Source organism: Pteronotus mesoamericanus, unplaced genomic scaffold, assembly GCF_021234165.1.
Source record: "Pteronotus mesoamericanus isolate MK-2021 breed Mesoamerican mustached bat unplaced genomic scaffold, CSHL_Meso_final contig_2, whole genome shotgun sequence".
NCBI lineage: Eukaryota > Metazoa > Chordata > Mammalia > Chiroptera > Mormoopidae > Pteronotus > Pteronotus mesoamericanus.
The window spans coordinates 24521164-24548043 of NW_026555084.1; the positions used below are offsets into that span (position 1 = coordinate 24521164).

The following is a 26880-nucleotide window of genomic DNA, read 5'->3' on the forward strand; positions in this document are numbered from 1 at the left end:
TTAAAGATAAAGAGAGAATCTTAAAGGCAGCAAGAGAAAAGCAAGGAGTTATGTACAAAGGAGTTCCCATAAGACTATGAGCTGATTTCTCAAAAGAAATTTTGCAGGCTAGAAGGGACTGGCCAGAAGTTTTCAGAGAGATGAAAAGCAAAGACCTACAACCTTGATTACTCTATCCAGCAAACCTATTATTTAGAATGGAAGTGCAGATAAAGTGCTTCCCAGGCAAGGTAAAGCTAAAGGAGTTCATTATCACCAAGCCGTTATTACATGAAATGTTAAAGGGACTTATTTAAGAAAAAGAAGATCAAAATTATGAGCATTAAAAAGGCAACAGATTGACAACTATCAACAACTGAATCTAAGCAAACAAACAAACAAACAAACAAACTAAGCAAACAACCAGAACAGGAACAGAATCATAGATATGGAGATCACTTAGAGAGTTGTCAGCCAGTGGGGGGAAGGGGATGAATGAGGGGGAAGGAGGGAAGGTGCAGGGATTTAGAAGCATAATTGGTAGGTACAAAATAAGGGGATGTTAAGAGTAATATAGGAAATGAAGAAGCCAGGGAACTTACATGCATGACCCAAGGACATGAACTAAGTGGAGGAATTGCTGGAAGGAATGGGGGTACCAGGCAAAGGTGGGCAATATGAGAAAAATTGTGACAACTGTAATAGCATAATCAGTAAAACATTTTAAAAAAGAATTTAGGTCTAATAATAAAGAAACTTTCTGTTATGAATAAACTGAAAGTTTCTGTGACAAGTGTTGCCTTTAACTCTGTAACAGATTATATGATTAAACAGCAAGCTTTGATTGAAGACTTATTGTGTGCATAGTACTGAGCAGCTGGAGAGTGTTATGAAAGACCAACAAAAGGAAGAAACATAAATGTTATACTGCATTTACAATAAACTAAGTGTATCCTAAATGCAATCCTTAGTAATCATTAGTTTCCCTAAGTAATCCCTAGGTAAGTAATACAGGATTACTGCAGTACAGTAAACTAAATGAAATTGTGGTCACTCCTATATTATAAAAATTCTTTAGGACAGTCGATTTGGCCAGTTGTTTTTTTTTTAAAGATTTCATTTATTTATTTATTTTTAGGGAGAGGAGAAAGGAGGGAGAAAGCGAGGGAGAGAAGCATTGATGTGTAAGAGGCACATCAACTGGTTGCCTCTCACACGCCCCCAGCTGGGGACCTGGCCCACAATCTAGGCATGTGCCGTGACCAGGAATTGAACTGGCAGCCTTTCCACTCAATCTCTGAGGGCACACCAGCCATGACAGCCAGTATTCTTTTTTTTCTTCTCTTTTGATAATCTATATAAACCGACTATTTTATTTTATTTTGTTTCATGGCTCTAGACTACTTCATTCTCTAGTTTTGGTCAGTTGTTTAAAAATTAAATGTTTGTTGGTCATGACAGAAGCTGGGGAAATTCAGAATACTGTAATCCTATTCCAGTAGTAGTGCAAAATGGCAAATTTTCCTGGAATGATTCATTAGAAATATGGTCTCCCTCATCATACTTGATACTCATCAAGTATGGCATGTTTTTGTCAGAAGTAATTTATGCTATGTGATCATGAGTACAGAGAGCTGAAAGGAAAGGGCTCTGTTACCTGTAGGAATCTTGACTCACATCTGGTCCCTGGACTATGTTTCTTACCTGGCTGTCAAAGGTCAAGGCAAGTTTCAGGTCATCCAAGCCAACTTCTCCTTATTTTTTTTTTTTAAACAGGCAAGGACTTGATGTCCAAAAAAGGGAAGCTATTTGTCATTTACCCAGAGAAACTAGTTTTGCCTCATGCCCCTCCGTCCCTGGCAGTTACCCCTCTGTTGTCCATGTCCATGAGCACTTTTTTTTTTGCTCAATCCTTCCACCCCCTAACCTCCCACTTAGCTGTCATCCTCCTCTCCATTTATGAGGCTGTCTCTATTTTTCTTGTTAATTCAGTTTGTTCTCTAGATTCTACATATGAGTGAAATCGTAAGGTATTTGTTTTCTCTGACTGCCTTATTTCACTTAGCTTAATGTTCTCCAGGTCCATGCATACTGTCACAAAGGGTAAAAAATTGTTATTTAACAGGATTTTACTAAGAGCTCTCTGTTTCTTCCTTAACTGTGAATAGACATAGGCCCTATTTACATGGGTTTCTGAGATGGCTAAGCAATTACTTGTAATTTTTTCTTACATTTTTATGTTTTTAGCCCATGTGGATAACATCTTAAAAAATAACTTATTGAGATGAGTTGCGTGTAACATAAAATTAACACTTTTTAAAAAAGAATATTTGTTATAAACTAAACATTTGAAACACAATTCAGTGGCATTTAGTCCATCACAATGGTGTACAGCCTCTGCCTAATTCCAAAACATTTCCATCATTCCAAAGTAAAACCCCTTATCTATTAAGCAGTCTCCCTATTTCTTCCTCCCCATTTCCCCTGACAACCATCAGCCTGCATTTTTTTATCTGTGGATTTATCTATTCTCGATATTTCATATGAATGTCATCATATAATATGTGATTTTTTGTATCTGACTTCCTTCACTTCGCATAATATTTTGGAGATCTATCCACATTGTAGTATATAACAGTAATCCATTTCTTTTTATGGCTGAGTAATGTTCCATTGTATGTATCTACCACAATTTGTTTATCTGTTTATTTGTTGAGGAACATTTTGGCTATTTCTACCTTTTGGCTATTGTGAATAGGGATGCTATGAACATGCATGTACATACAATTCTTTTGGTTATACAATATATCTAGGAGAGGAACTGCAGCATCATATGACAATTCTCTGTTTAACTTTTTGAGGTACTTCCAAATTGTTTTCCACAGAGACTGAACTAGTTTTACATTCCTACCAGCAATTTTGAGGGTACTAATTTCTCCACATCTTTGCCAACCCTTGTTATTTTCCATTTTCAAAATTTATAGCCTCCCGAAGTGGCACCTCATTGTGGTTTGATTTGATGTTGATTAATGATTAAGGATGTTGAGTGTCTTTTCATGTGCTTGTTAATCATACAGAGTTTTGAACAGTACATCATATTTAGAATATGCTAGGAAAGCTGGCTCTTGAAAGGAAATCTTTGATGACTCTCATTATAATACAAATAATTATCCTCTGATATATGTTTCTCAATTTAAGATTTTATACATTAAATTTTACTAAATAATTCTATAGAGAAAATTGTTGTTTTTGGAGATAAATTTGAGAGGATTTTCCTACTCCCTACTTTTTTTACAAGACGTTTTCACAGACCATGCCTGAACCTTCTACACTATCAAGCAAGTGCTCTTAAGGAACTCAAAAAAATGTTGCCATGGTGATAATATCTGTCCTTGTGGAGCACAGCTATGTGAGCTGTTTTTTACCCTAAAATACTGCATGGAGCTTTCTCTTTGTAAGATTTATTTACTAATTCGCTTTTTAAATGTAGATATATAATACATTTTAAATAATAATAACAACAACTAACATTTATATTGAACATTTATTAGGTCCTGGACTCTCTGCTAGGTGTTTTATGTAGATTTTACCCTTTAATCATAGTAGAATGTTAGCTCCTAAAGGTAGGCTCTTATTTTTCTTGTCCATTATTGTATCCCCAGCATCTAACACAGTATCTGTTGCAGAGCAGGTATCCAACAAATGTTATTGAATGAATAAACAACCTGTGATGTAGTTCCTGTTGTTATGTTCATTTTACAAATGAGGAAGCTGAGGCTAAAAAATGTAAAGCAATTTTCCTGAGGTCATACAGATGGGCAGTGGTAGAGACCACATCAGAAGTCAGGTAGCCTGCTCCAGAGTCTGTATCAAATGGCCTTTTTTTTTTTTTTTTTAAGATTTTATTAATTTACTTTATTAGAGAGAGAGGAAGGGAGGAGGAAAGAAGGAAACATCAAAGTATGAGAGATACATAGATCAGTTGCTTCTTACCCACCTCCAACCAGGGACCTGGCCTGCAACCCAGGCATGTGACCTGACCAGGAATCGAACCCTTTGGTTTGCAGGCTGGCACTCAATCCACTGAGCCATACCAGCCAGGGCCAAATGGCCTTTTAAGCCATAGTATTCAGAATAGTACTTTCACCTCTTCCCTCTACATTCTACAAAGTATTCAGGTAGTTCAGTCAAACAAAGAAGAAGCAATTAACTTTCTTTCAGTGAAAAAAATGTTTATTAATAGCCATCTGTGTGCCCAGACATTTGCTGGGTGTAATACTGAGAACTAGGAGTTAGGAAATGAAATTCTATTTTGAGATCAGACATTAGCTGGATGACCTTGAACAAATAATATATTCTCTCTAGACTTTGGACTCCTCATGTGTAAAATGGAAAAGGTAGACTAGATGATCTAAATGTGCTCTGACAATAAAATATAATTTTAAGAAATGACACTGAAAAGGCCACAATGAACTGCTTGCTGGGCATAGGGGTATATGGGAATGTCATTGGTTTATATATCTTAACCTTTAATCTAGAAGGAATGAACAAAGGAAAGGGCAACAAAGTGGTAAATATATGACAGCAGTGGTATCATCTAGAAGAAAAAATAAGCAATTATCAAAGTAACAAGGAAGTCTCAGCTCACCCTTAATTTCAAGAAATGAGATATACCTTTATTCTAGCCCTTGCCTTTGAGAAATATAATAGTCTAAAGTTACTTAATTTTTTACGTGGTTTCTCATACTTTCTTCTCCTTTGTGCTCTATATCTGTGCGGGAAAGTAGTTAGGGACAATAACTGAAAAAACCAAGGGCTTCTCCCAAGGTTGTGTTTATCTAGTGATTTTCAATCTTGGTTTTTTTGATATCCCAGGCTGTCTTATCGTGGAATTTGAATAATATATGAAATTATTATTTTTTAATGATGCAAAGTTTTCTTTTCAATTCACTTGATTAAAAAAAATATGCTTCATGAGAGTTTTTCCTTAGGTTTCTCTTAGGAGTAAAAGATCCTGCCTAATAAAACAGATAATAATACAGTGGCAAAACTTCCAATACAATGTATCAACTCTTTAAGAAAAAAGATCTTACGAATAAAACACACTATTTAAGGCTCACTTGTTTTATGCTTTAAATTGGGTTGAATGATTATATTTCTTACTCCACAAAGTTAGCCAATGAATGTTCTAAACACTCATCAGATGACTGGTGTGTATGCTGAATACCTAAGAGAATCAAAATGACCCTTGCTCTCAATCTTGTAAAAGTTTTGAAACCTATACTGTTAATCACAACATACACCATTGAGTTGGCCAAAAAGTCTGTTACTTTTTTCTGTCTGATGGCTCTAGTAGCACTTTGTTGTCTTTAACTTCATTTGAAACAATTTTGTTAGATTGTATTGTGACAGCTGTCATATCAGTGTGCATTTAAAAAAACATATCAAAATTGGTAAATATATCAAAATTGGAGATAAATTTGAGAGGATTTTCTCTACTCCCTACCTTTTTTTACAAGATGTAAAATATTCAGGGTGTATTTGGAGCACCTTAATAGCTTATAAATGGATATAATGGAAATTGTATTGGAATGGATTTTATATTTTATAGAGAAAGTTGAAGCCTGGAGAGAAGTGATTGGTCTGTAAATACAGGGCAGAATGATGTCAGGGCCAGATTGGGATCCCATATCTCAATGTTATGACTCTAAAAAAAATTAAAATTCTTTTGTAATAGAAATTTTTAAACATATATATCACTTAGCTTCTCTAATTACCTATCATGATCTTATTTCATCTATACTGCCACTCACCTGCCCTATCATATTAATTTTAAGCAAATATTAAACATGATGTTATTTCATCTATAAATAGGTCAGAATGTTTCTCTAAAAAAATGAGTCTTTTAATGAACATAAAAGACTTTTGGGCAGCCATTTTAATATTAAAGATGGAAGATAATATGCAACACTTTGGTATATTATGCTTTATTATTTCAAGGAAGGTAAAAATGCAACTGAAACACAAAGATTTGTGCAGCGTATAGAGAAAGTGCTGTGATTGATTGAACGTGTCAAAAGTGGTTTGTGAAGTTTCTTGGTACAATTGACATTTTGGCCAAATAATTCTTTGCTGTGGCACTGCCTTATGCTTTGGAAGATGTTTAGTAGCACCCCCAGCCTCTAGCCACTAGAAGCCAATAGCGAGAGATAACTGACATACTCAAAATATCCAAATCAATAAAGTTATTGGTGAAAATGAAAAATGTGTCTCTTATTTTATGAAAAAAATATAATGGAGTTTTTGGCCAACCCAATAGGGTATTATGAATGTTTCAGGCTAAATCTAAAGTGTTATAGGAAATTGAGAAGATACTCATTTCAGCTATAGTGGTTGAGAAAAACTTTATGGAAGAAGGAGGTACTGGAGCCAAGTTTTGAGGGATGCATATATTGAAGGATGCATCTATTGAAAGGTGAGGGGAGAGAGAGATTAACAAATGTAGAGAATAGTATGAGTACCAGGCTTAAAAGGCAAAATATTCAGGGTGTATTTGGGGGAACCTTAAGTAGTTCATGGGAGTGTGGAGGTTATAAAAAGATAACATGGGAAATAAGAAGAAATGAATTGAAAGTTTTGAACAAGTTTGTACTCCCTGACAAAAATGGTTAAAAGATTTCTCCAACAATCGGTTCTTTGTATGCCCATCAATGTTCCTTTCCTACTTTTGCGCTATTCCAAACAAAACAAAAGAATAAACAATTAATTCCTTCATTCAACAAGTGTTTATTGAATAACCTGCTCTTTCCCAGGTGCTTTGCTAGGAGCGTAAGTTATAAAGATAAACTAGACATAGGTTTTGCCCTCAAGGAACTCAGTCTGGTGGGGAAGACCAATTCTTGGTTAGAAAAGAGGTACAAACAAAGTGTCCATTATATTTCTAATAGGGCCACTTTGAAAAGAATGATCTTGGCTACAGTGGACTGATTGCCTGAGCTCTGTTTTTAGCTCTTGGTAGCAACTTCAGGATGTGTGGCATAGCAGAAGAACAGCTGCATACTATATTCTGAAATGATGAAAGAGGTGCCTCTGTTTTTTCCAGATCCACAGGAATGACACTCATTGGGAAGGAGAGCCAAGCTCTTTCTCCCCTTGCTTGTGCTGTTGGATACATTGTTCCATAGGCTTTAGGGAGGAAGTTTCAGATTTTCCTGCCTTTGTCCTAAAGAAAGGAGATACAGAGAAGGAAGGGATAAGGGCATAGTAAACTATAGAGTATTTTCATTTAAAAAAATACAGAATTCATCTTTTGGTATTTCTTAGATGTATCAAGAGATAATAATGATAGATAAAATTTATTGCGTGCTTACTTTGTGCCACATACTATGATGAGGGCTTTTATAGACAATACCCAATTTAACCCATTCAGTAGCCCTGAAAATTCTCTAGTGTTTACATTACCTTTTACAGATGAGGAAACTGAGGCTTAAAAAGATCAAGTAACTTTCCCATGTCACATAGCTTATAAATGGATATAATGGAAATTGTATTGGAATGGATTTTATATTTTATAGAGAAAGTTGAAGCCTGGAGAGAAGTGATTGGTCTGTAAATACAGGGCAGAATGATGTCAAGGCCAGATTGGGATCCCATATCTCAATGTTATGACTCTTTAAAAAAATTTAAAATTCTTTTGTAATAGAAATTTTTAAACATATATATCACTCAGCTTCTCTAATTACCTATCATGATCTTATTTCATCTATACTGCCACTCATCTGCCCTATCATACTAATTTTAAGCAAATATTAAACATGATGTTATTTCATTTATAAATAGGTCAGAATGTTTCTCTAAAAAATGAGTCTTTTAATGAACATAATCATAGTACCATTATCATATATAAAATTAATAATAACACCTTAATGCCATTAGTTCTCTAGTCTGAGTTCAAATTTCCATTCATCTCCTAAGTGTCATAATTTTTTCTTACAATTTGTTTGCTTGAATCAGGATACAAATAAGGTCCACATATTACAATAAATTGATATAGTTTTTACTTTTTAAAATTTATAGCTTTCCCCCCTCTTTTAAATTCTCTTGTAATTTAAATTGTTGAAAAAACTGGTAATTTTTTGTCATATAGAATTTCTTGCAATTTTGATTATGTTGATTTTATCCCCATGGTGTAGTTTAAGATGTTCCCCTGTCTTCTCTGTTTTCTGTAAATTGATAGTTGGATATAGAGTCTCGATGAGACTCATGTTTGATGTATACTTTTTTGTATGACTACTTCATAGTTGACATTGTGTCATCAGGAGGCGCATATTGCCTAGGTATCTTTCTTTTTGTGATGTTAGCAATCATTGATGTTTAATGCTTAAATACATTAATGTATTTGGGGTTGCAAAACCTTCCATTTCTGGCCATGATGGAGTATTAGGAAGAGAATTTATTCTCTCACTTTAAACAACTAAAAAGCCCAACATATAGAAAACAGGTTTTCAGACATTGGAAAATAGACATCACAGGACTGTGATCTCTAAAGGAAGGAAAATGAAAATGTTTGGCATCCAGTGAAAAGTTACTGGACATTCAAGGAAACTGGACCATACCATCATAACACAGAGAAAATTCAGTTATTGGAAAGAGAATTCAGAAATGAGAAATCATAGAATAAATATGCCAAGATATTAAAAGTTATTATAATACTGAATACCCCCAGAATACCCCTGGCTACCCAAGGAAGTCCTGCCTTGGTTTCCTGACTTGGCTCCAGGCTGCACCCATTCATCTGTGCATTTGCCCTCAGATTCCCCTAGTTAAAATTTGACCCACTTTGATGATGTCAGCCCATTTGAAAAGCTAATTCTTGATTATCAGTTCTGGTAGGTTTGAATGGTTTAATGTATGACATTAATAGGTTAATATGCACATTTAAAGGCCATCTAGGCTAATGCTTTAATTTCTGTTTATTTATTTAAGGTACAGATCAAATGTAATCTTATTCAATGAGAGTTTCTCTATGGTACCATGAGTCTTATGCTGTACTAGGTGCTAGGGTAGAATGAGTAGGACCTATGCTCCTACCTTTCCAAGCCCCACAGATCTGAAAGGCAGACTTACAAACAAATATAAGTCAATATCACATAAAAGCAGTAAAGGAGGTGTGAACAAAAGTTCTGACCACTCAGTAGGGAATAGCTAGCAGGAACTGGGGTACTTAAGAGGAGATATTTTTGTGATGGCTCTAAAAGAGAAATAGGGGTAAAACAGTGAGAAGGTGAAGGGAATCTCAAGCAAAGAAAACAACATGATCAAGGGCACAGAGATAACTAACAATATCAGTTGCTATTTACTAAGTTTTTTCTACGTGTCAGGCACAAAGCTAGGTGCTTTGCATACATCATATCATTTGACCCTCACAAAACCTTTAAAATTTAGTATTACTAAAATATCTACTCTATACATCAGGAAACTGAAGCTTGGGGAAGTTCTATAACTTACCAGAGGTTGTCTAATGTGTCAGAGCTGGAATCAGAGCCAAGATGTGGTTCCAAAACCCAAACTCTTACTTTTTTTATCCTCATCCAAGGACATTTTTTCATTGCTTTTAGAGAGGAAGCAAGAGAGAGAAAGAGGGTGGAAGGGAGAGGGAGAGAGAAACATTGATGTGAAAGAGAAACATCTATTGATTGACTTCTTGTATGTGCCCCCACTGGGTATCAAATCCACAACTTGGGTATGTGTTCTGACTGGTAGTTGAACCCGAGACCTTTCAGTCTATGGTACGGTGCTCCAACCAGCTGAGCCAGACTCGCCAGCGTCAAAACCTAAATTCTTAATCCTTAAATTACTGAAGAAAACTTATGTTCCACATATGGTAAGGTAAGAGCAAAGTCGTAACAGGAGGGAAGGCGGGAGGATTCGAAAAGGCCAGATTGTGAGTTTATGTGTTATATATCTGTGACATTGTGTTTTACCCACTTCTTTTCCCCAGTCTCCTAACCCCCAAGCTAGAGGAATTTTATTTTTTCCTCTTAACCCCCAATCATTTGTTATATATATCTCACATGCACTTATAATTATGTACTCTCCTTGATTTCCTCTGTTCACCACTAGGCAACAAGGTCTTCATTAAAGAGATTATCACAGTGGCCTGCTCATTTAGTGAAATGTCTACTCAGCGAGTAAGTCAGTGAATGAAAGAATGCATAAATGAAACTAAAGGAATACCTATGGTGGTGGAAATTTAGGCAATATGCTTTGCGATTTTTTCCCTCTCTTTTTCTTTGCTTTGCAATTCTATATGAAAAAAGTTATGGTTCCCTTGGAGAAATTGAAATTGGAAATTCTCAGATTAATTTCAGGTCATTTCTATATGCCATTTGGTAAAACATATAACCTCAGCATTGCCCCTTTGGTTTCAGTGAGCATGACATCATCATGGCACAAGCCGACTGGTCTTCCATCAAAATTTATGAGAAAATTTGGGCTGATCCACAGATAATGAGTTCTAACCCAGTGACAGAGCAGAGATCCAGGAGTTCTTATTTCTGGATGTTGTGGCTCCATTGCCTGAGATTCATTGGGTCAGCATTTAGCTATAGATGTCTTGAGCTTTGTTATGTAGGCTAGGGTTGGGAACAGAGTGAAGGAGAGCAACCGGAGAGGCCTATAAATGTGTAAACCAGAGAGGCAGAACCCAGGCTTACCTGGATGCCTTTTCCCATAGACATGCAGCCTGATTTTGGCCTGTGGCCAGTTTTGTCTAGAGGAGAAATTGAGCGTTCCTCTTCTTAAGCCTGTCTCTCAAATTCCTAGACCAAGAGCATACCTAAACGTGTTTCATTCCCACCCCTATGCAGTAGAATGCAATGAATTGTCTGATTTAGAGTCAGGAGACGTGAGTTCAAGCCCCCACTGACAGTCACTGTGTGACCTTAGGCAAATCACATCCATTTGAACTTTGGTTTCTTCTATGGTAAAGTGAAGTTGTACCCCCTTGCCACTCCACAAAATTTCTAGGAGAAAGAAATCAGATAATGAGGTTGGAAATGTTTTGTGAATTACCAAGATCTGTGTAACTGTAAGGGTGTGGGAGGATGTGGTCTCCTAAGAGGGATTTAGACTGGGGGAACAGATGAAGTAAACCCTGCTTTCGAAGCTGCCCAGTATTCCACAAGGTGGCAGCAGGATCCTATCTTTACTCCTGTTTTTAAGTAAAGTAAAAAAAAAAAAAAAAAAAAAAAAAAAATACTGCTTTGTTCTATTCTGCAAAAGTGAAGAGGACTTACTTCTTTACCACTACCTACATTTCTCCACCAAATTCTTCAACTCCATATTAAATAATTTCTCAAAAGATTCACCTTCTTAAATCAGAATCCCAGGGCACTTCTCCACTGTTGAAGTTAACCAGCCATGGCAGGTTTCCGTTAATGGTTACAAACCTGTTCTTGGCTTTAGGCTTTTACACAACTATTGCCCTCCTGAATTTCACTGCTATGGACTCCAAATTCACTTTCATTTTTATCTTTGAATGAGAGCTCAGATGGACCTGGAAAACTATCTAACTCAGCCCCTTATTTTACAGAAAAGGAAACTGAGGCACAGAAAAAAGAAATAATTTGTCTAAGATTCAACAGTCAGTTCATTTAAGAGTTAAGATTTCAATCCAGGTTTCTCCCTGTGGATTCCATCCCTTTGCATGTGAGTATTTCGAGGAGGTTTTGGAGGTTTGATGCAGCTTTGTTTCTCCCAGTAATGAGAATTTTTAGGGCTTTCCGAGGTAGAGGGAAACAGGAGATACTCTGAGTAGCGCATATTTGAAAAATCTTTAAAGAAGTGTTGCCAGAAGCACCTGATTAGGAATCCCTGCAGCTGAAAAGGAGGCTTTGGGAACTCTCAGGTATGCATGCTAGAAGAATTACAACAGGTCAATGACCCAGGAGAGATAAAAAGTTGTTTTAAGGAAAGCCTTTCAGTAGGTGGACTTTGGTGTTAGGCATGCCCTCCCAATTACATTCACAGAGGCACAGGTTAAAATGAGGCCATTCTCAGTATACTGTGGCTGATGGCAGAGGAAGGCAGGAATGAGGGAAGCCAGCCTTAAACATTTGCTATCTTGTACAGGGTGTTCTCTGTACAGAGATCCACCTAAAAGTGGCAGAATAGAATAAAAGAGTAAAAAAGAATAAAAGAAAGTGGTAGAATAAAAGAATGTGGATGTGAGAATGCAACAGATACTGGTTCAAAGCCTGCTCCAATTAATTACCTTATGGGCATAATAATACCTACCTTATTAGCTATATAACCTTGGATAAGTTTTAAACCTCTGTGTACCTTGATTATATTATCTGTAAAATGAGGATAATAGTAAAATGAAAAGCCATACTTCATAGTTTTTACAGGGATTAATGTTACTACCTAGAACCACACATGGCACATAATAAGCACTTGGAAAGTATTAGTTACTGTTGTTGTTATTGTTATTATTACTACCACCCTATAGGGTTGTTTTGAGGATTAAGTGAGACAGTAATATGTAAAGTTTTAAGAGAGAATAGACACTCAATAAAATGATATTTAGTTATATATATGTAATTAATAACCATAATGGTATAAATAGTATTCACAGTAAATGAACTTGCTTACTTATGATCTAGTTACAGGAGTATTATTTTGTCATTTGTTTTATGTTTATTCTTACTCTATTATTTGAGGATTATCTAGGCTTTTTTGAATTATAGATTTAACTTTTTGGTAATCTAAAGGCAATAACGATTAACATTTATTTAGCCCTCACCGTGTGCCAGACCCTGTGTTTTATATTTGAGTATATTGTCTACAAAGGATTCAGGAACTTGTGTGTGTCTGCGCAGCTAGCACATGGATAGAACTGGTATTTGAATCCAGGCAGTCTGATACCAGAGTCTGTTTTCTCAACTATTTCTTATTATTTTTCCTGACTTAAAAAAATGTTTACCATGAGGGGATTCCATTTCTTAGGAGTAGAATTGTAGTATCTGGAGTCAAAGATATTTAAGAATTCATCATGTATTTATAATATATATCAGGCATACTAAAAATGTTCAGAACCTTTGACCTGAAAGATCCAATTTTAGGAATTCTCCTAAGAAAATAATCCAAAATACAGTCAATGTTTTATCACAGTGTCATTTATAATATGGAGAAATTTAAAGCAATCTAAACACCTACCATAGAAATGAATAATAAAATATTATATATCCATTTGATTAATTACTATGCAGCTTTTAGTAATTGTAAACAGTGATGCTGTTGGTTTTATAAGAAAAAAGATGCTGTATGTGAACTCTTTAAAAGATAAATAAATAAGAATTATTTTCTTTTTCCTTCTTGAATACTAATCTTTAATTTCTTCACTTTGGCAAGATTAATAAGACAAAGGGATTCTCAACCCTATTATATATTAAGATTTGAGGAATTTGAGTAATTTTTAAAGGTTGAATCTTCTCTAGCTGACAAAAAGTTTCTAGTTAATTAATCTTTTCTTCACTTAGCAAGTGAATCTGGCCCAATGCTGGACACTCAGGTGAGTCAAAGATATAAAGGTCTGAATCTGCAGGTGAGGTTCTAATAGTTTTTATAGTGAGAGGCTGGCAGTGTGGAAGCAGAGTACCAATGTGTAGAAATACAGAAGGGGTGGACAGCAGGGATAGGTGACTTTGTGTTCACGTGCTGAGGGGGTCCAAGGACTGAGGGCTCCAAGCTGTGTGAATCAGGGCTGCTATGAAAAGGTTCTTTAAGGGAGGTGAGTCTTGGACTAGACCTTGAAGGAAATTATGGATCAAACTGGTTACTTTCCAGACCAGAGGAAGAGCACCATTGGCAAAGGCCCAGAGACTGCAATAACCGTATGTTGTGGACAAGGGCTTAACTGTGAAAGGGCTACCTTGGGAAGAGGAAGAAATGAGTTTTTCTTTGTTTTTTAAAAATATAAGATCATCAAAACACACACAGTGGCTGATCATCTTATCCTGGTTTTCTGGCTCAGACTCAAGGATAATGATTTTTATTTTCAGATATTTTTTTCCTGACCACTTTTAGGAATGTGTGTGTTTGAGGTGGGTTCTCATCCATTTGAAAAAGAATTATACAGATAATGTTCTTAGCAGAATATTTAGAAAATACAGATAAGCAAATAGATTTTAAAAAAAGAAAAATGGTTGGTGGGAAAGGGAGTTTCAAAGGCAAGATGGAACAAGGCAAAAAGAAATAGAGATGTCATGCAAAAGTCCTATCCTCTAGGGATAAACACTGTTAACATTTTGGAATATTTCCTTTCAGAAAAGTTTTTTAGGTGCTATGCACAAATGTGTGCACACATACACATATTTGTCTTTGTTTTTAAATTGCAGGAAATAGAAATGTGTAAAACTAGAGTCAGGGACTCCTGTTGCTGTTAAAAAAAAAAAAGCAGAAAGCTTCTTCTGGGATCCCAGGATGAGGAAGACTGCCTCCAAATCAATAACTCAACAACATTTTGCTTTTAGGTTTTTAAAAAAATTTTTTTTATTGGTGCTATTATAGATGTTCCCCATTTTCCCCTCTTTGGCTGCCTCCACCTAGTCCTCTGACCCTGGTTTTTACCACATTGTTGTCTGTGCCCATGGGCTATGCATATATGCATATACATTCTCTGGCTTATCTCTTCCAGTTATCTCTTCCAGTCCCTCCACCCCTTCCCCTCTGAGATCTGTCTATTCCATGTATCCATGCCTCTGGTCCCATTTTGTTCATCAGCTATTTTGTTCATTAGATTCCACATATAAGTGAGATCATGTGGTGTTTGTCTTTCTCTCACTGCTATGTTTCACTTAGCACAATAATCTCCAGGTTCATCCATGCTATTGCAAAGAGTAAGAGTTCTTTCTTTTTTACAGCCATGTAGTATTCTATTGTGTAAATGTACCACACCTTTTTTATCCACTCATCTACTGATGGACACTTGGCTTATTCCCAGATTTCAATTATAAATAATGCTACTATGAACATAGGGGTGCATATATTCTTTTCTGATTGGTGTTTTGGGATTCTTAGGATATATTCTCAGAAGTGGGATTGCTGAGTCAAATGACAGTTTCATTTTTAATTTTTTGAGGAAACTCCATATTGTTTTTCACAGTGGCTGCACCAGACTGCATTCCCACCAACAGTGCACTAGGGTTCCTTTTTCTCCACATCCTCAACAGCACTTGTTATTTGTTGATTTATTGATGATAGCCATGCTGACAGGTGTGAGGTGATACCTCATTGTAGTTTTAATTTGCATCTCTCTCATGATTAATGATGTCAAACATTTTTTTCATGTCTATTGGTCATTTGTATGTCCTCTGGAGAAGTGTCTCTTCAGGTCCTTTGTCCATTTTTTAATTGGATGTTTGTCTTCCTGGTATTGAGTTGTTTAAATTCTTCATCTGTTTTAGAAATTAACCCCTTTTCAAGTGTATCATTGGTGAATATGTTCTCCCATTCTGTGGGTTCCCTTTTCATTTTGTTCATAGTTTCTTTAGCTGTGCAGAAGCTTTTTAGTTTGATGTAGTCCCATTTGTTTATTTTTTTCCTTTGTTTCACTTACCCTAGGAGGTATATATATCAACAAAAATATTGCTACATGAGATGTCTGAGATTTTACTGCCCATGTTTTCTTCTAGGATTTTTATGGTTTTACAACTTACATTTAAAGTCCTATATCCATTTTTATTTATTCTTGTGTATGGTGTAAGTTGGTGTTCTATTTTTACTTTTTTGCACATACTTGTCCAATTTTCCCAACACCATTAATTGAAGAGACTGTTCTTACTCTATTGTATGCTCTTGCCTCTTTCATCAAATATTAATTGACCATAAAAGCATGGAATGAAGAGCCATGGGGAAAAAATTGGGACAACTGTAATAGAACAGGAGTTTAGAAAAAAAGCCTGGATTGATCTCTGGGTTCCCTCTTCTGTTCCATTGATATATATGCCTGTTCTTGTGCCAGTATTAGGCTGTTTCGATTATGGTGGCCTTGTAGTATAGTTTAATATCCGATATTGTGATCCCTCCAACTTTCTTCTTTCTCAAGATTGCTGAGGCTACTGGGGTCTTTTTTTGGTTCCATGTTCCCTTAGTGGAGAAGAATTTGGCTCACTGAAAAAGACAAAGTTCTTCCCTGCCTTGGCCTTTTATGGAGAATCTTATTTTTCTTCTAATAAAATCATAATGGGGCCCACTCTCCTGGAGGCTGGTTGCCCTGGAAAACTGGCCTTTAAAAAGCTATATTAGCTCCAAAAGTCTGTCAACTTAGTTAATTGGAAATTAACAGAGTGTTTTCTTCCATTCCCAGGACCTGCTCAGTGTTAGCTGAGTCCTATTGGCACACCCTTGATGGCAAATAATACTTGAGACATAAAAGTACAGTTTACCTTTGAGCTTCCCCTGGTACCAAGGTGTGTTTGTATTTGTCTTCCTGCCAGTACAGATTTCCCGAGGAAATGGCTTTTATATTTCAGATGGAATTTGGCTTTCTGCTGCTTCAGGTACTAAGTCCATGGAGTTAAGGCCCCATTTACCATTCAGGTTCACACACCACTTCCATGCAAAGGTTTATTATCCCTAGGTTTATTCTGTGTCTACAGTTTGAAAATATTATTTGAGCCCCCACTTTGTGCTGGATGCTATACTCGTCACTAGAGCCACTATAGTGAATAAGACCCAGTCCCTGCCTTCAAGTAGCTCATGTCCTGTGAAGCAGACACACATCTAAATAGGCCTTCATGGTTCTACATGGTGGACATACATGAGGTACTATGAGAGCAGTGACTAGGGAGTCATAACAGCCCTGGGGGACCAGAGCAGTTGGTTAAGAAACATTTATATTTAATCCTAAAGGACTCAGGACTTTGCAGATTATTGACATTACTATAATCTCTGTGTCATTAGGATTGTGTTTTTATACTCACATTGGATCATTAATAAAACATGGGTTTGAAAACATTCGGGCATTCAGTAAGTAATTAGTGCCTAGTTTGTTTTTTAAGACATAACTTTTAAAATCTACACATGTTAAATGCTTTCTCCTTGCCTAGTCCTATCTTAAATATTCTAAGGAGGCAGTGTGGGGTTGATACAAAAGGAATAAAAGATGTAAGTCAGGGTCTCGGAAAGTTCACTGCCTAGTTGAGAAGCACAGATTTATCTGTCTAAATAGAGAACAGGAGGAAACCTACGTAAGATGCATGTCTTCCTGTCACCAGCGCCGCGCACCCTTTCACTTCTCCTGCAGGGGAACCACTACTCCAGTTTCAACAGGGAGTTTGATTTGGGACAGAACCAGGCAAAAGAGACCTGCTTTGCTTTCCTTACTCCACTGGAAATATTCATCTTTGTCTTTCTCCAGTTTATTGAATGAACACATATATTGCATAGGTGATTCCAGGAAGGATTTTGGGATTTCCTGGTCATATCAGTTTTGAAATACTCGTTCTTGCCCCCTCATCTAGTATATTTCCTCTTCTCTTTCCAGTATAGTCTCACTTATGGATATAAAGATAAGTTGATTCTCCTTTGATATTAACTCTTCTTTCAGTTATTCTCATCTTTCCTTTAGGCACCTTTCAACCTAACCAGAAGGAAAGCCTTCAAAACCAAGACATTGAGTTATCCCCCTGGCATATTACAAACTGTAATTTAATGCCTCAACTAGATTGTAAACTCTTTAATGTGGTGTCTTACATTTTTTCTATACCTAATTCAGTGCAAGAACATAGTAAGAACTTAGTATATTTTTCTTGATTTCTTATTCTACAAAAAACAAAACTTACAGGCAGAGAGATCAACTCTTTTCATTGGGCTGATGAACTATGCTGTTGATGCTCAGCCCGAAGTGTGGAGCTCCTTCTTTGAGTTGAAGCCTCATGCATGTTCATCTGTCAAATTTTATATGCCTTTTTCAGAACATCACTTTTCCATTCACATTTAAAATGAACTGTACACATTTAAACCACATTTGTGTGTTCTTCGTTTTGCATCCTTTATGTTGTTAACTCTTTCTGTTAGAAATTGTTGGGTATCACTCCTGAGAAATCTTTAGAAATAGGCAGAGAAAAAACTTAAGGGACTTACGCAACAATGTTTTTAGCATTTTCTCATTCAGCACTGGATCACTGGACAGACACATTCAGAATAGTTAATTTACTAATTTTTGAGTTCATAAGTATTTATTAACCCACTAATTGCTGTCTTTTCTGGAAACTTTTAAGGAGACAAGATACTACTCTCAGTTCAAAATGATTTGAAATGAGGGGATAGAGAAACAGATTTTTGGAGCAGTGACAAGAGAAACTTGTGTTCTTAGGGCTATCTGGCAAATATCATGAAGTTCCAGTCTCAGAGGGAGTCCTAGGGAGGAGAATACAGGTTCATGTAACAACAGGAGAGGCAGATGAGAAAATGAGGCTTTATTTCATTTACCAAGTGGTTCGACAATAGACCCTATTGGTATGAATCATCCACTAATACTGCAAAAAACAGGAAATAAGATCGACTTTCCTGAAATCTTTCCTTGTTTCCTCTCAAAAGTGAGTTTTACCTCCACTAGGCTCTCACAATGCTTGGTTTATATTTCCCTTATAGCTTCTCAAATAACTACTTACTTATCTGTGCTCTGCTATCTGTCAGAAGGTAAGCCCCTTAAGGTTAAAGATAATCATTAAAAAGTAGAATTCACTACTTTTTTTGAGGTAAAAATAAACACAGGGGAGATTATTATTTATAGTTATATTATTAGTGACTTTTGTTTCATTAAAGTTCAAGAAAAGTTGAGAAGAAAAGATGAAACCGTTGTATAGGAGAAGGAAATAGCTCTTATCATGGAGCCAGAAAGAACACCATAATATTTAATCATAGATTGGAGATGTCTTCTGAATGTTCAGGGTAGAGACCAGGGTTAGAAGAGCCTGGGTGTATGTGTGGGGTGAGGGGAGGGGATAGTATCAGTTTCTTGAAAGCCTTTTCCTGCTTTCAGCCTTTTGATCAGAATCACTTTAGTAATGGAAACTAGAATCAATATATCCTTACCAAGGAAGTAAAATATTACATTAGTCTTAATTATAGAAAACAGCTGGGGAGAGTTGACTGCTTTATGGGCTAAGTGACCACAGTCCTGTGCCTTTAAGATTGTAAGCTGACATCATTTGAAGTTGGTTTTTATTTTTATTTTTTATTTTTTATTTTTTTAGAGAGTGAGGGGGAGGAAGGAAGAAAGAGAGGGAGTGAAACATCTATGTGAGGGGGAAACATTGATTGGTTGCCTTTTGTACACACCTTGATGGGGGATCAAACGTGCAACCTAGGCATGACCAGTAATCGAACCTGTGAACTTCTGGCTTGCAGGATGATGCTCAACAAGTTCAACCACTCTGGCCAGGGCTGACCTTGGTTTTTAGATATGAGTTTTTATTTGTAGCTAATTCTGTGAGACTGTTACATTTTACTGCCTTTTGGTGTCTTCTGGTGCTTATGTTGTTAATTTTCCCCAAAATGATATAACAAAGAGAATAGAAAACCTGAAGAGAAGGAAAAGACAGAGAGAGGTAGGGAGAGTGGAAATGAGGGAAGCAAAAAGAGAGGGAAAAGGAGAGGGAAGGAGAGATAGAGATAGAAATAGAGATGATTTTTCAGGAGAGAAAAACATGAAGGCTAATATGCAGGAAAAAACACAATGGAAAAATCACTGGTATATGGAGAAATGTTACTTTTTATTCAAAAGAAAGTACAGTTACATTTTAAACATATAAGTAAGCTGCAGCTCAAAAATAATAATATAAAGGATATTTATCAAACGAGGTATAGCTGGTCATGACTTAGAAGTCACTGAGCTAAATAAGCTATATAAACAGTAACTTAGTATTCTTTTTGAAAACAATCTAGGTGATTATCTTATATAAGTTACTCTGTAGAGATGAGGGATTTTTAAAAATGTTTGTGATAAGATTTATGAGAGGTTTTAGAAATCTAGAGCTAATTATAAAAGCGTTACTGATGATGCCCCTCTGGCCTAGTAATAGACTCATAATGACCTCTGCTTAATGATAAAAAGCCATTCTGAACTGAAGATTTTATCTACACTTACCATTAATAAATTAGTTAATGTGATTTTTAGTATAATTGGAATATAAAAGAGTTTGTTACCTGTTCTGGTGGTGCTAATAGAATTGTTAGTGAAGAAAATGTGCTTTTATCAGAAACTAGAGAATCAGATGTAAGCATTGGAATTAATTATAATTACAATACTTAGTTTAGATATTAAGTTAAAACCGTTCCTTTAACTTCCAATCCAATCTTATTTTGTGAGCTAATTAATACATTATGATGAGGGCTTTCTGAGTTTGCTAATTGAATAGTTAGGGGGTTGAAAGTTATAATTTCCATATCTGCAAGTGAAATTGCTTCAACACAAGGAAGTAGAGAATTATTTTTACTAGGCACATCATTAGTAATGACTTTTGTGGATATTCCATTGAATAATAGTATCTGGTAACTTTGTTCCCGAGTCATTAGTGGTGCTTAACCTCTCTTGCTTTCTCACTCTCATTGTGGGCTACAAATGATGACAGCTAAGTTGTTTGAGTTACTCTCCTAAGACAAAAGGGGTTGTGCGTGGGGGGTGGAGTGGGGGAGAGAGAGAGAGAGAGAGAGATGACATAGATAGGTTTGGTCTAAAGCAAAACTGAGTAGTATAAAGTTGCTCTTTTTTTTTTTCCCCGTTCTGGCTTCTTTATGAATCTTGCCCGATAACCAGCCATTACCTCTCAATTTCCCATTCAAAAAGGTCTTTAGTACAGTATTAAATGTTACCAATTTTTATGTACTTGTTGATGTAGGAGCCAATCTTAATGATCCTTTGGACTCATCTCTGTGCATAGTGGAGATGACAATATTTTCATATCTTTCTCGAGGTACAAAGCACCAGCAGTGGTGAATGTGTACCACTAGATCTTTCTGAAAATTCTTGTTGAGAAAACCATAAAAGAGAGGGTTTATACATGTAGAAACCATAGCAACCAAGTGGCAAACTACAAATACCATGTCATGCTGGCAGCTCATCAGTACCTCATGATACCAGTCAAAGATAACATTGAAGACATTCAAGGGCAACCAGCAAGCCCCAAAGGTCACCACAATGGAGATTAATATTGTATTGATCCTCTTGTTCTCACTGAGCCGGTTCTCATTTTCTCTCTTCCTGTCCACCTTTCCATTTCTCCTACGGAGGCAGATAACAATCTTCAGGTAGCAGATAAGGATGAAGCTCAGAGGGACACAATACTGGAGCATAAACAGGGAGGTGGTAAAAAGGAGCTGGTTCATTTTGGAGGGCCAGTTCTCTATGCAGGCTACCCGGTGGGTGTAGAGGTCAGTGGGGAGAGAGAGGTTGTGGAATGGCTCCTCAGTTAGGTGGTAGGACAGGAGGAAGGGAATAGACAACAGAAGAGAAAATAGCCAAATCAATGTGATACCCCAGTAGGCATGAGATACATTGGGCCTCCAGCCACGGGGGTTCACAATCAGCTGATATCTTTCAACAGCAATTAACACAAGTGAGAATATGGACACAGAAATGGAGACACTCTGCACATAGGAGGTGAGTTTGCACATGGTTTCCCCAAATATCCAATGGTCCATCAGAGTGTAGATGACAGTAAGAGGGATGCACATGACACATACCAAGATGTCAGAGAGAGAGAGATTGGCAATCAGTATGTTGGTGACATTCTGAGCTTCTCTGTGTTTCTTGAAGATGACAATGATGAGAGAGAGGTTTCCAAAAAGGCCCACAATTAAGACCACAATATAGCCTATGAGTAATAGGAACAAGGCTAGAGAAGCAGGTCGACAGGACTCAAAGTAGAAATATGCAGAGTTGTTGCTCTTTACATATGTTTTATTAGGTAATGGATGATTTAAGGAAAGTTCCATTTTGTCAGGGTTATGCAAAAGCTTTTCTAAGCTAACTTGTATGGGTGAATAATTTAATCACCAGTTCTTGGAAAGTACTTTGCTTTCAGCCTTCTAAGGAGTAATTAGTAGGATTTAATCTTCTTTGATCTTTGTGCTTGATAGAAATGCGTGAATGACTTGAATATGCTCTTGAAATTCTAAAAAATTAAACAATGCAGAATATTAATGTAAGTTCTTCACAACCTCGACAGTCCTGTAGGTGGAGCAGTGTTTCTGAGAGGACATAGAGAGATTTCAGAGGGTCTGTCTCTATCCTTGCCCTCCTCTCATCTCAGAGTGCTTTTTTTTTGTCCCGCCAACATAGTCTTTAAAGCGAATGAGTAAGGAAATGTGACAGCATTCTGTTAACTGTATAACACAGCCCAAATGCACATTTCCATCCCTGTCACCTTCTGTCTCATGTATGTGTGCTCCGGAGGCTAGAAGTAATGTGCTTGGAGTTGAGTTCCATTTAGACCATTACAATATGTTGTCTGTATGACTTTAGCATAAATCGGTCAGCTTTTCTGCTCAGTTTTCTTGTCTGAAAAATAGGGATAAAAATTCTGTTTGAGTTGGAAGGATTAAATGAGATTATGCAACTGAATTTGTCCACAGCCCCAGCATAGAGCACGCAATAGGTGTTCAGTGTATGTGTGCTGAATAAAATTTGTCAGCTCCCTGCCCAGAGCTAGTATATAGCCTTTAGTCTGCAGTGGTGGCTAGAATCACAGATCCTGCCTGGTATGGAGTAACTACGACTCCTCCTCTTGGTTGTTTTTCCACTCTTTGGAGCGGAAGCCATACTCTGCACAGTTTCTAGGTACACTGCTCAGATTCTGGAGATCAAGGCAAAGGGTATGCCAGTGCCTAGTGTGCTATTACTCAGAAATAACTTTATTTAGAAAGCATTCTGCAATCCTCCCTCCCTGAGTCCCTTCTTCTGACTTCCAGAGGAGAAGAGGGCCCTGATCCTATGGCTCAGCATAGCTTAGGGTGGTTGTATTCAGTGGAATTATTCATACCAGGTTATACAACAGGCATGGTAATCCCCATGCCATTCTACATGCTGAGATTTCTGTCCCAAAAAGGGCACATTGAAAGCAGGCAAAGGAAAAAAATACCCCTCGACTTGCTTTATTCTCTAGGAATTTGAGGAAAACGTAAATAACATTGATAAAGGGAGCTGAGCAATAAAAATGAAAGAGAACAAACTTTTAGTTGCTATTTGAAATTACCTTGGCTTGCTCTTACATTTTCTCTGAGTTCAAAAGCTTGGCAGATTCTCATTGGAAAGAAATCACCTTAAGAATACCTGTTATGGCTGCCTGTGGTTTTAACAATAGAGACCAAAATGAAGAACACCATAAAAATACTAGAGATGAATAGAAACTGTTGATAAAGACAGTATGTCTTATAAAGAAAGACCCAAGGAACTGATCTGTGGCTTAGATGTGATACAGGGATAAGTAGAAAAAGCAAAATTAAAAAGCAGTGGTTTTAGAAATGAGGGTTTAGGGCTTGGACAATTCATGGGTTCAACAGACCTGGAGTTTACAGGTATTGGTTGAAGGGGAATGTCAAGACAGATTTAAGCTCTTTAAGATGATCAATGGACTAGGAATATAAATGAAAAATAGAAAAATTTGAATGTTTACTAGAAACCTCCTCTGAAGCAAGCTTCACTTGGAGGAAGAGAGGAATGAAAAGGAGACAATAACTACACATACTGACTGGTTGGTAGGCTAGAATGAGCACTAGACTTCCTGCGGTCCTGCTGCTAACGAGCTGTTTTGATTTTGGGCAAGTCAGTCCCCTTCCCTGGGCCTCAAATTATTCATCTTTCAAATGAAATTTTAGGAATGGCTTCCCTACTTTGTACCTTGGTATAAGGGCCAATGAAATAATATGTTTAAAATATCTGATAAACCATTAAATAATGTGGAAATTCAAGTGTTTATTAGTATTGCTGTCCTTGTTGAAGCCTCCAAAGAGTTATGGGTGCTTTTATACCTGTTGTACTATTTATTTCTCCAACATCAAGTTTGCTGGAAAGAGGTGGGATTGTTTATCTATTTCATAGATAGAAACCAAAGTACAGAAAGGTCCAAGAACTTACCTAAAGCTGAACAGAAGTGGCACAGTCTTGTGCTTCTTTTTTTTTCTTCCCAGCCCTAATACTGTCTGCAAGAAAGAAATGCTTCCTATGAATCCTGCCAAGATAAGTTTGAATAACAGTTTTCTCTTTACAGATGTGGAAATTCATACAGTTTTGCAGAGTTCCTAGCAGAGTGGTAATAGAGAGGGGAATAAACATGGGGAACCTTTGTGTTGCCCATTCTTGCTGATCTGAGTGAATGGGAATCACTCAGCACCCTGCATCAGCAGGTCTGTGGCTTCGTATACAACCCTTTACTATCTTGTGTTGATTAGTAGCAAAGTACAAATTATCTCCCCAGTCTGTAAACTCCTATGCAGGCTTGAAGCTTAGAAAAGTCAGAAGAAGATCTGATGGGCCTCATGTGGGAGGGAATCAAAGGGGAGTGCTGGAGTTACAGTATCTGGTGCCCTCTACACAGTCGAGAGGAGGTTAACAGGAAACCCCCCAATATGGGATTTTAAATGGCAATGTGGGATTTACACGTTACATAGAAAGGTAACTACTAGGTTAAAATATTAAGTACTGCCTATCTGGAAGCAAAATAATGCTAAGCCTTGATTAATAAAAAAAATTCTTTGGATACATTTCTATTTTAGGAAAGTTCATGTTTGGCTTGTTTTGTTGGAAATGACCAGGGATGTGAGATCTCAAATTGCCAAATGGTACTTTGCCCAAAAATAAGTTTAGCGCATGGTAGAAGTTGGTAGTCTTCAACCCTCAACTTCATTGTGTCTGCCTCATGAGGCAGATGCCTTGAGCTGGATCCATTTATGCTTTTATGTAAAAGTACATTATTACATTGTACATTTTGGTAGTTTTGTGTGTAAAAGTTTCAGGATGAACAAAGTAAGAGAATCACTTTTCTATGCCGAAGTCTCTCTATATAAATATGCCAAAGTCTCTATATGCATATTTATTTTTGTATCCGAATATCTTTTTGTTGGTATGTGTCTTTTTCTATGTCTCTATTCCAAGAATTCCTTTTTGTGGGGCTGAGTAGGGTTAGGAGTAGAGTTCATGTGTGTCTGTCCTTTGGTTTCTCTGTGATGTTTTCTTTACTTCTCATTGTCTTCCTTTCCACCTGTCTGTCTCATTGTCTTCTGTTTCCCTCTTTCCTTTAATTATCCATAACCCAGAAAAAGTAAAGCATATTTTAAATTATCTATTATATTTCACTTGGTGCTATGGTGTTTTGACCTGGGAGAGATGCTACCAGTATTTTAATATATTGCTCTCATTTGACAGATGTTGTAGCTTTGCAGTTAATTAAACTACTGGCAGAACAGGACCAGAGCCCAAGTCTCCTGGTTTTTAGAGTTCCATGCTCTTTGTACTATTTTTGCTGCCTTTTGTTTTATATTTCTTATAAAAGAAATTTCTGTATTTCTTGCTTTTAATATTAAGAGCAGGTGAGTAGAACATTTTCTATTTCCTTTATATTAAAAAATTCTTTATGTAACTTCAGGGAGTCTGTGGCTTTGTGCAAGTGAAACTTTGCGCCCCCTGCTCTCCAAGTGTGTACGTGAGGGTCCCAACAGGGCGGAACCACACTGCAAGCATCCCCTCAGTAGAACTCTCTCCTCTTTTCCTTAAACCTCTAGGAACACCAATTCTATGGCTGTGTTGATGCCAATAACATCTCACACTTGTTTAGGGCTTAATGATTTTTAAAGTACTACCCCATTCATCAATTCACTTAAGAATTTAAGTGCTGACAAGGTGAGCTGTCTTACTTGATCTCTATAGCAGTCCTGTACTTTGGATAGGAATGATACTTTAATTCTGTCTAGAATAGAAAACAAAGTCACTGGCAACTAAGACACAGTGACTTTCTCATAGTTGTATAGGTAGTAGCAGAATAGGGAATAAGACTTCTACTTTCTAAATCACATGCAAAGTAATATTTCTAATTTATTTGATTATTTCATTAAAAAATCAAATTAATCTTATGTCCTCCATGAAAAAAGAACTAGAATCTCTGTAAAGACACATCTTAGAACTTTCCCCAAGAGCAAGGTCCTATATTAAGTAACCATGAGAAACAACAAGAAACAAAGCCCACTCTCTTATAGCCTTATTAAAAAGTGTAGTGCTCGCTTCAGCAGCACATGCACTAAAATTGGAATGATGCAGAGATTAGCATGGCCCCTGTGCAAGGATGATAAGCAAATATGTGAAGCGTTCTGTATTTTCTAAAGACAAAAAAAGGTGTGATTGGCCTGGTTATTCTACATTGTGCGAACTCCTTATCCTATTCAACTATTCACCCATTCTAAAAAATACAATTTTATGTCTATCTATTGCAGAAGTATGTGCTGCATACTTGAGATTTAGGGATAACATTTGACTCATCTGTTCTTTTATTACATGTACTTTGATATTCTCTGCTGGAGATGGTTTATCTGTTTTTTCCTTCAATTTGACAACTGTTTGAGTCCATATAAAGTGTTAGTGAAAAATGTACATATTTCATCTCCCAAAATCTAATAGTTACTTTTAAAATCAAGCCAACACAGATGATCTGAATTGGCTTTAATTTTCTGTGAAGGTTAATGACTGAGCTGGTTATTATAGAGATGTTGAGGATTTTAATTCTTTTATTTATTTATTTTTTTTTTTTATTAATTTATTTACTTTTTAAATACATTTGTCTCTGCCTTCCCCCCCCCCCTTTCCCTTGCCCCCTCCCACCTTCCCTCCCTCAGCTCTTCCCCTTC

The 26880-nt window shown here is 36.7% G+C and overlaps 1 protein-coding gene and 1 non-coding gene across 2 annotated transcripts; one reads left to right on the top strand and one right to left on the bottom strand.

Annotated features, from left to right (window-relative positions):
* Nucleotides 1-20778: 20778 nt before the first annotated feature.
* LOC129066665 (neuropeptide Y receptor type 6-like) lies at nucleotides 20779-21996 on the bottom strand. Its single transcript, XM_054568413.1, has one exon. It carries the CDS (start codon nucleotides 21979-21981, stop codon nucleotides 20866-20868), a length of 1116 nt encoding a protein of 371 aa, XP_054424388.1. The 5' UTR covers nucleotides 21982-21996; the 3' UTR covers nucleotides 20779-20865.
* Nucleotides 21997-26252: 4256 nt separating this feature from the next.
* On the top strand, nucleotides 26253-26356 carry LOC129066782 (U6 spliceosomal RNA). The gene has a single exon (XR_008528722.1). It is a non-coding gene; the product is annotated as a U6 spliceosomal RNA (small nuclear RNA).
* The last annotated feature ends 524 nt before the right edge of the window (nucleotides 26357-26880 follow it).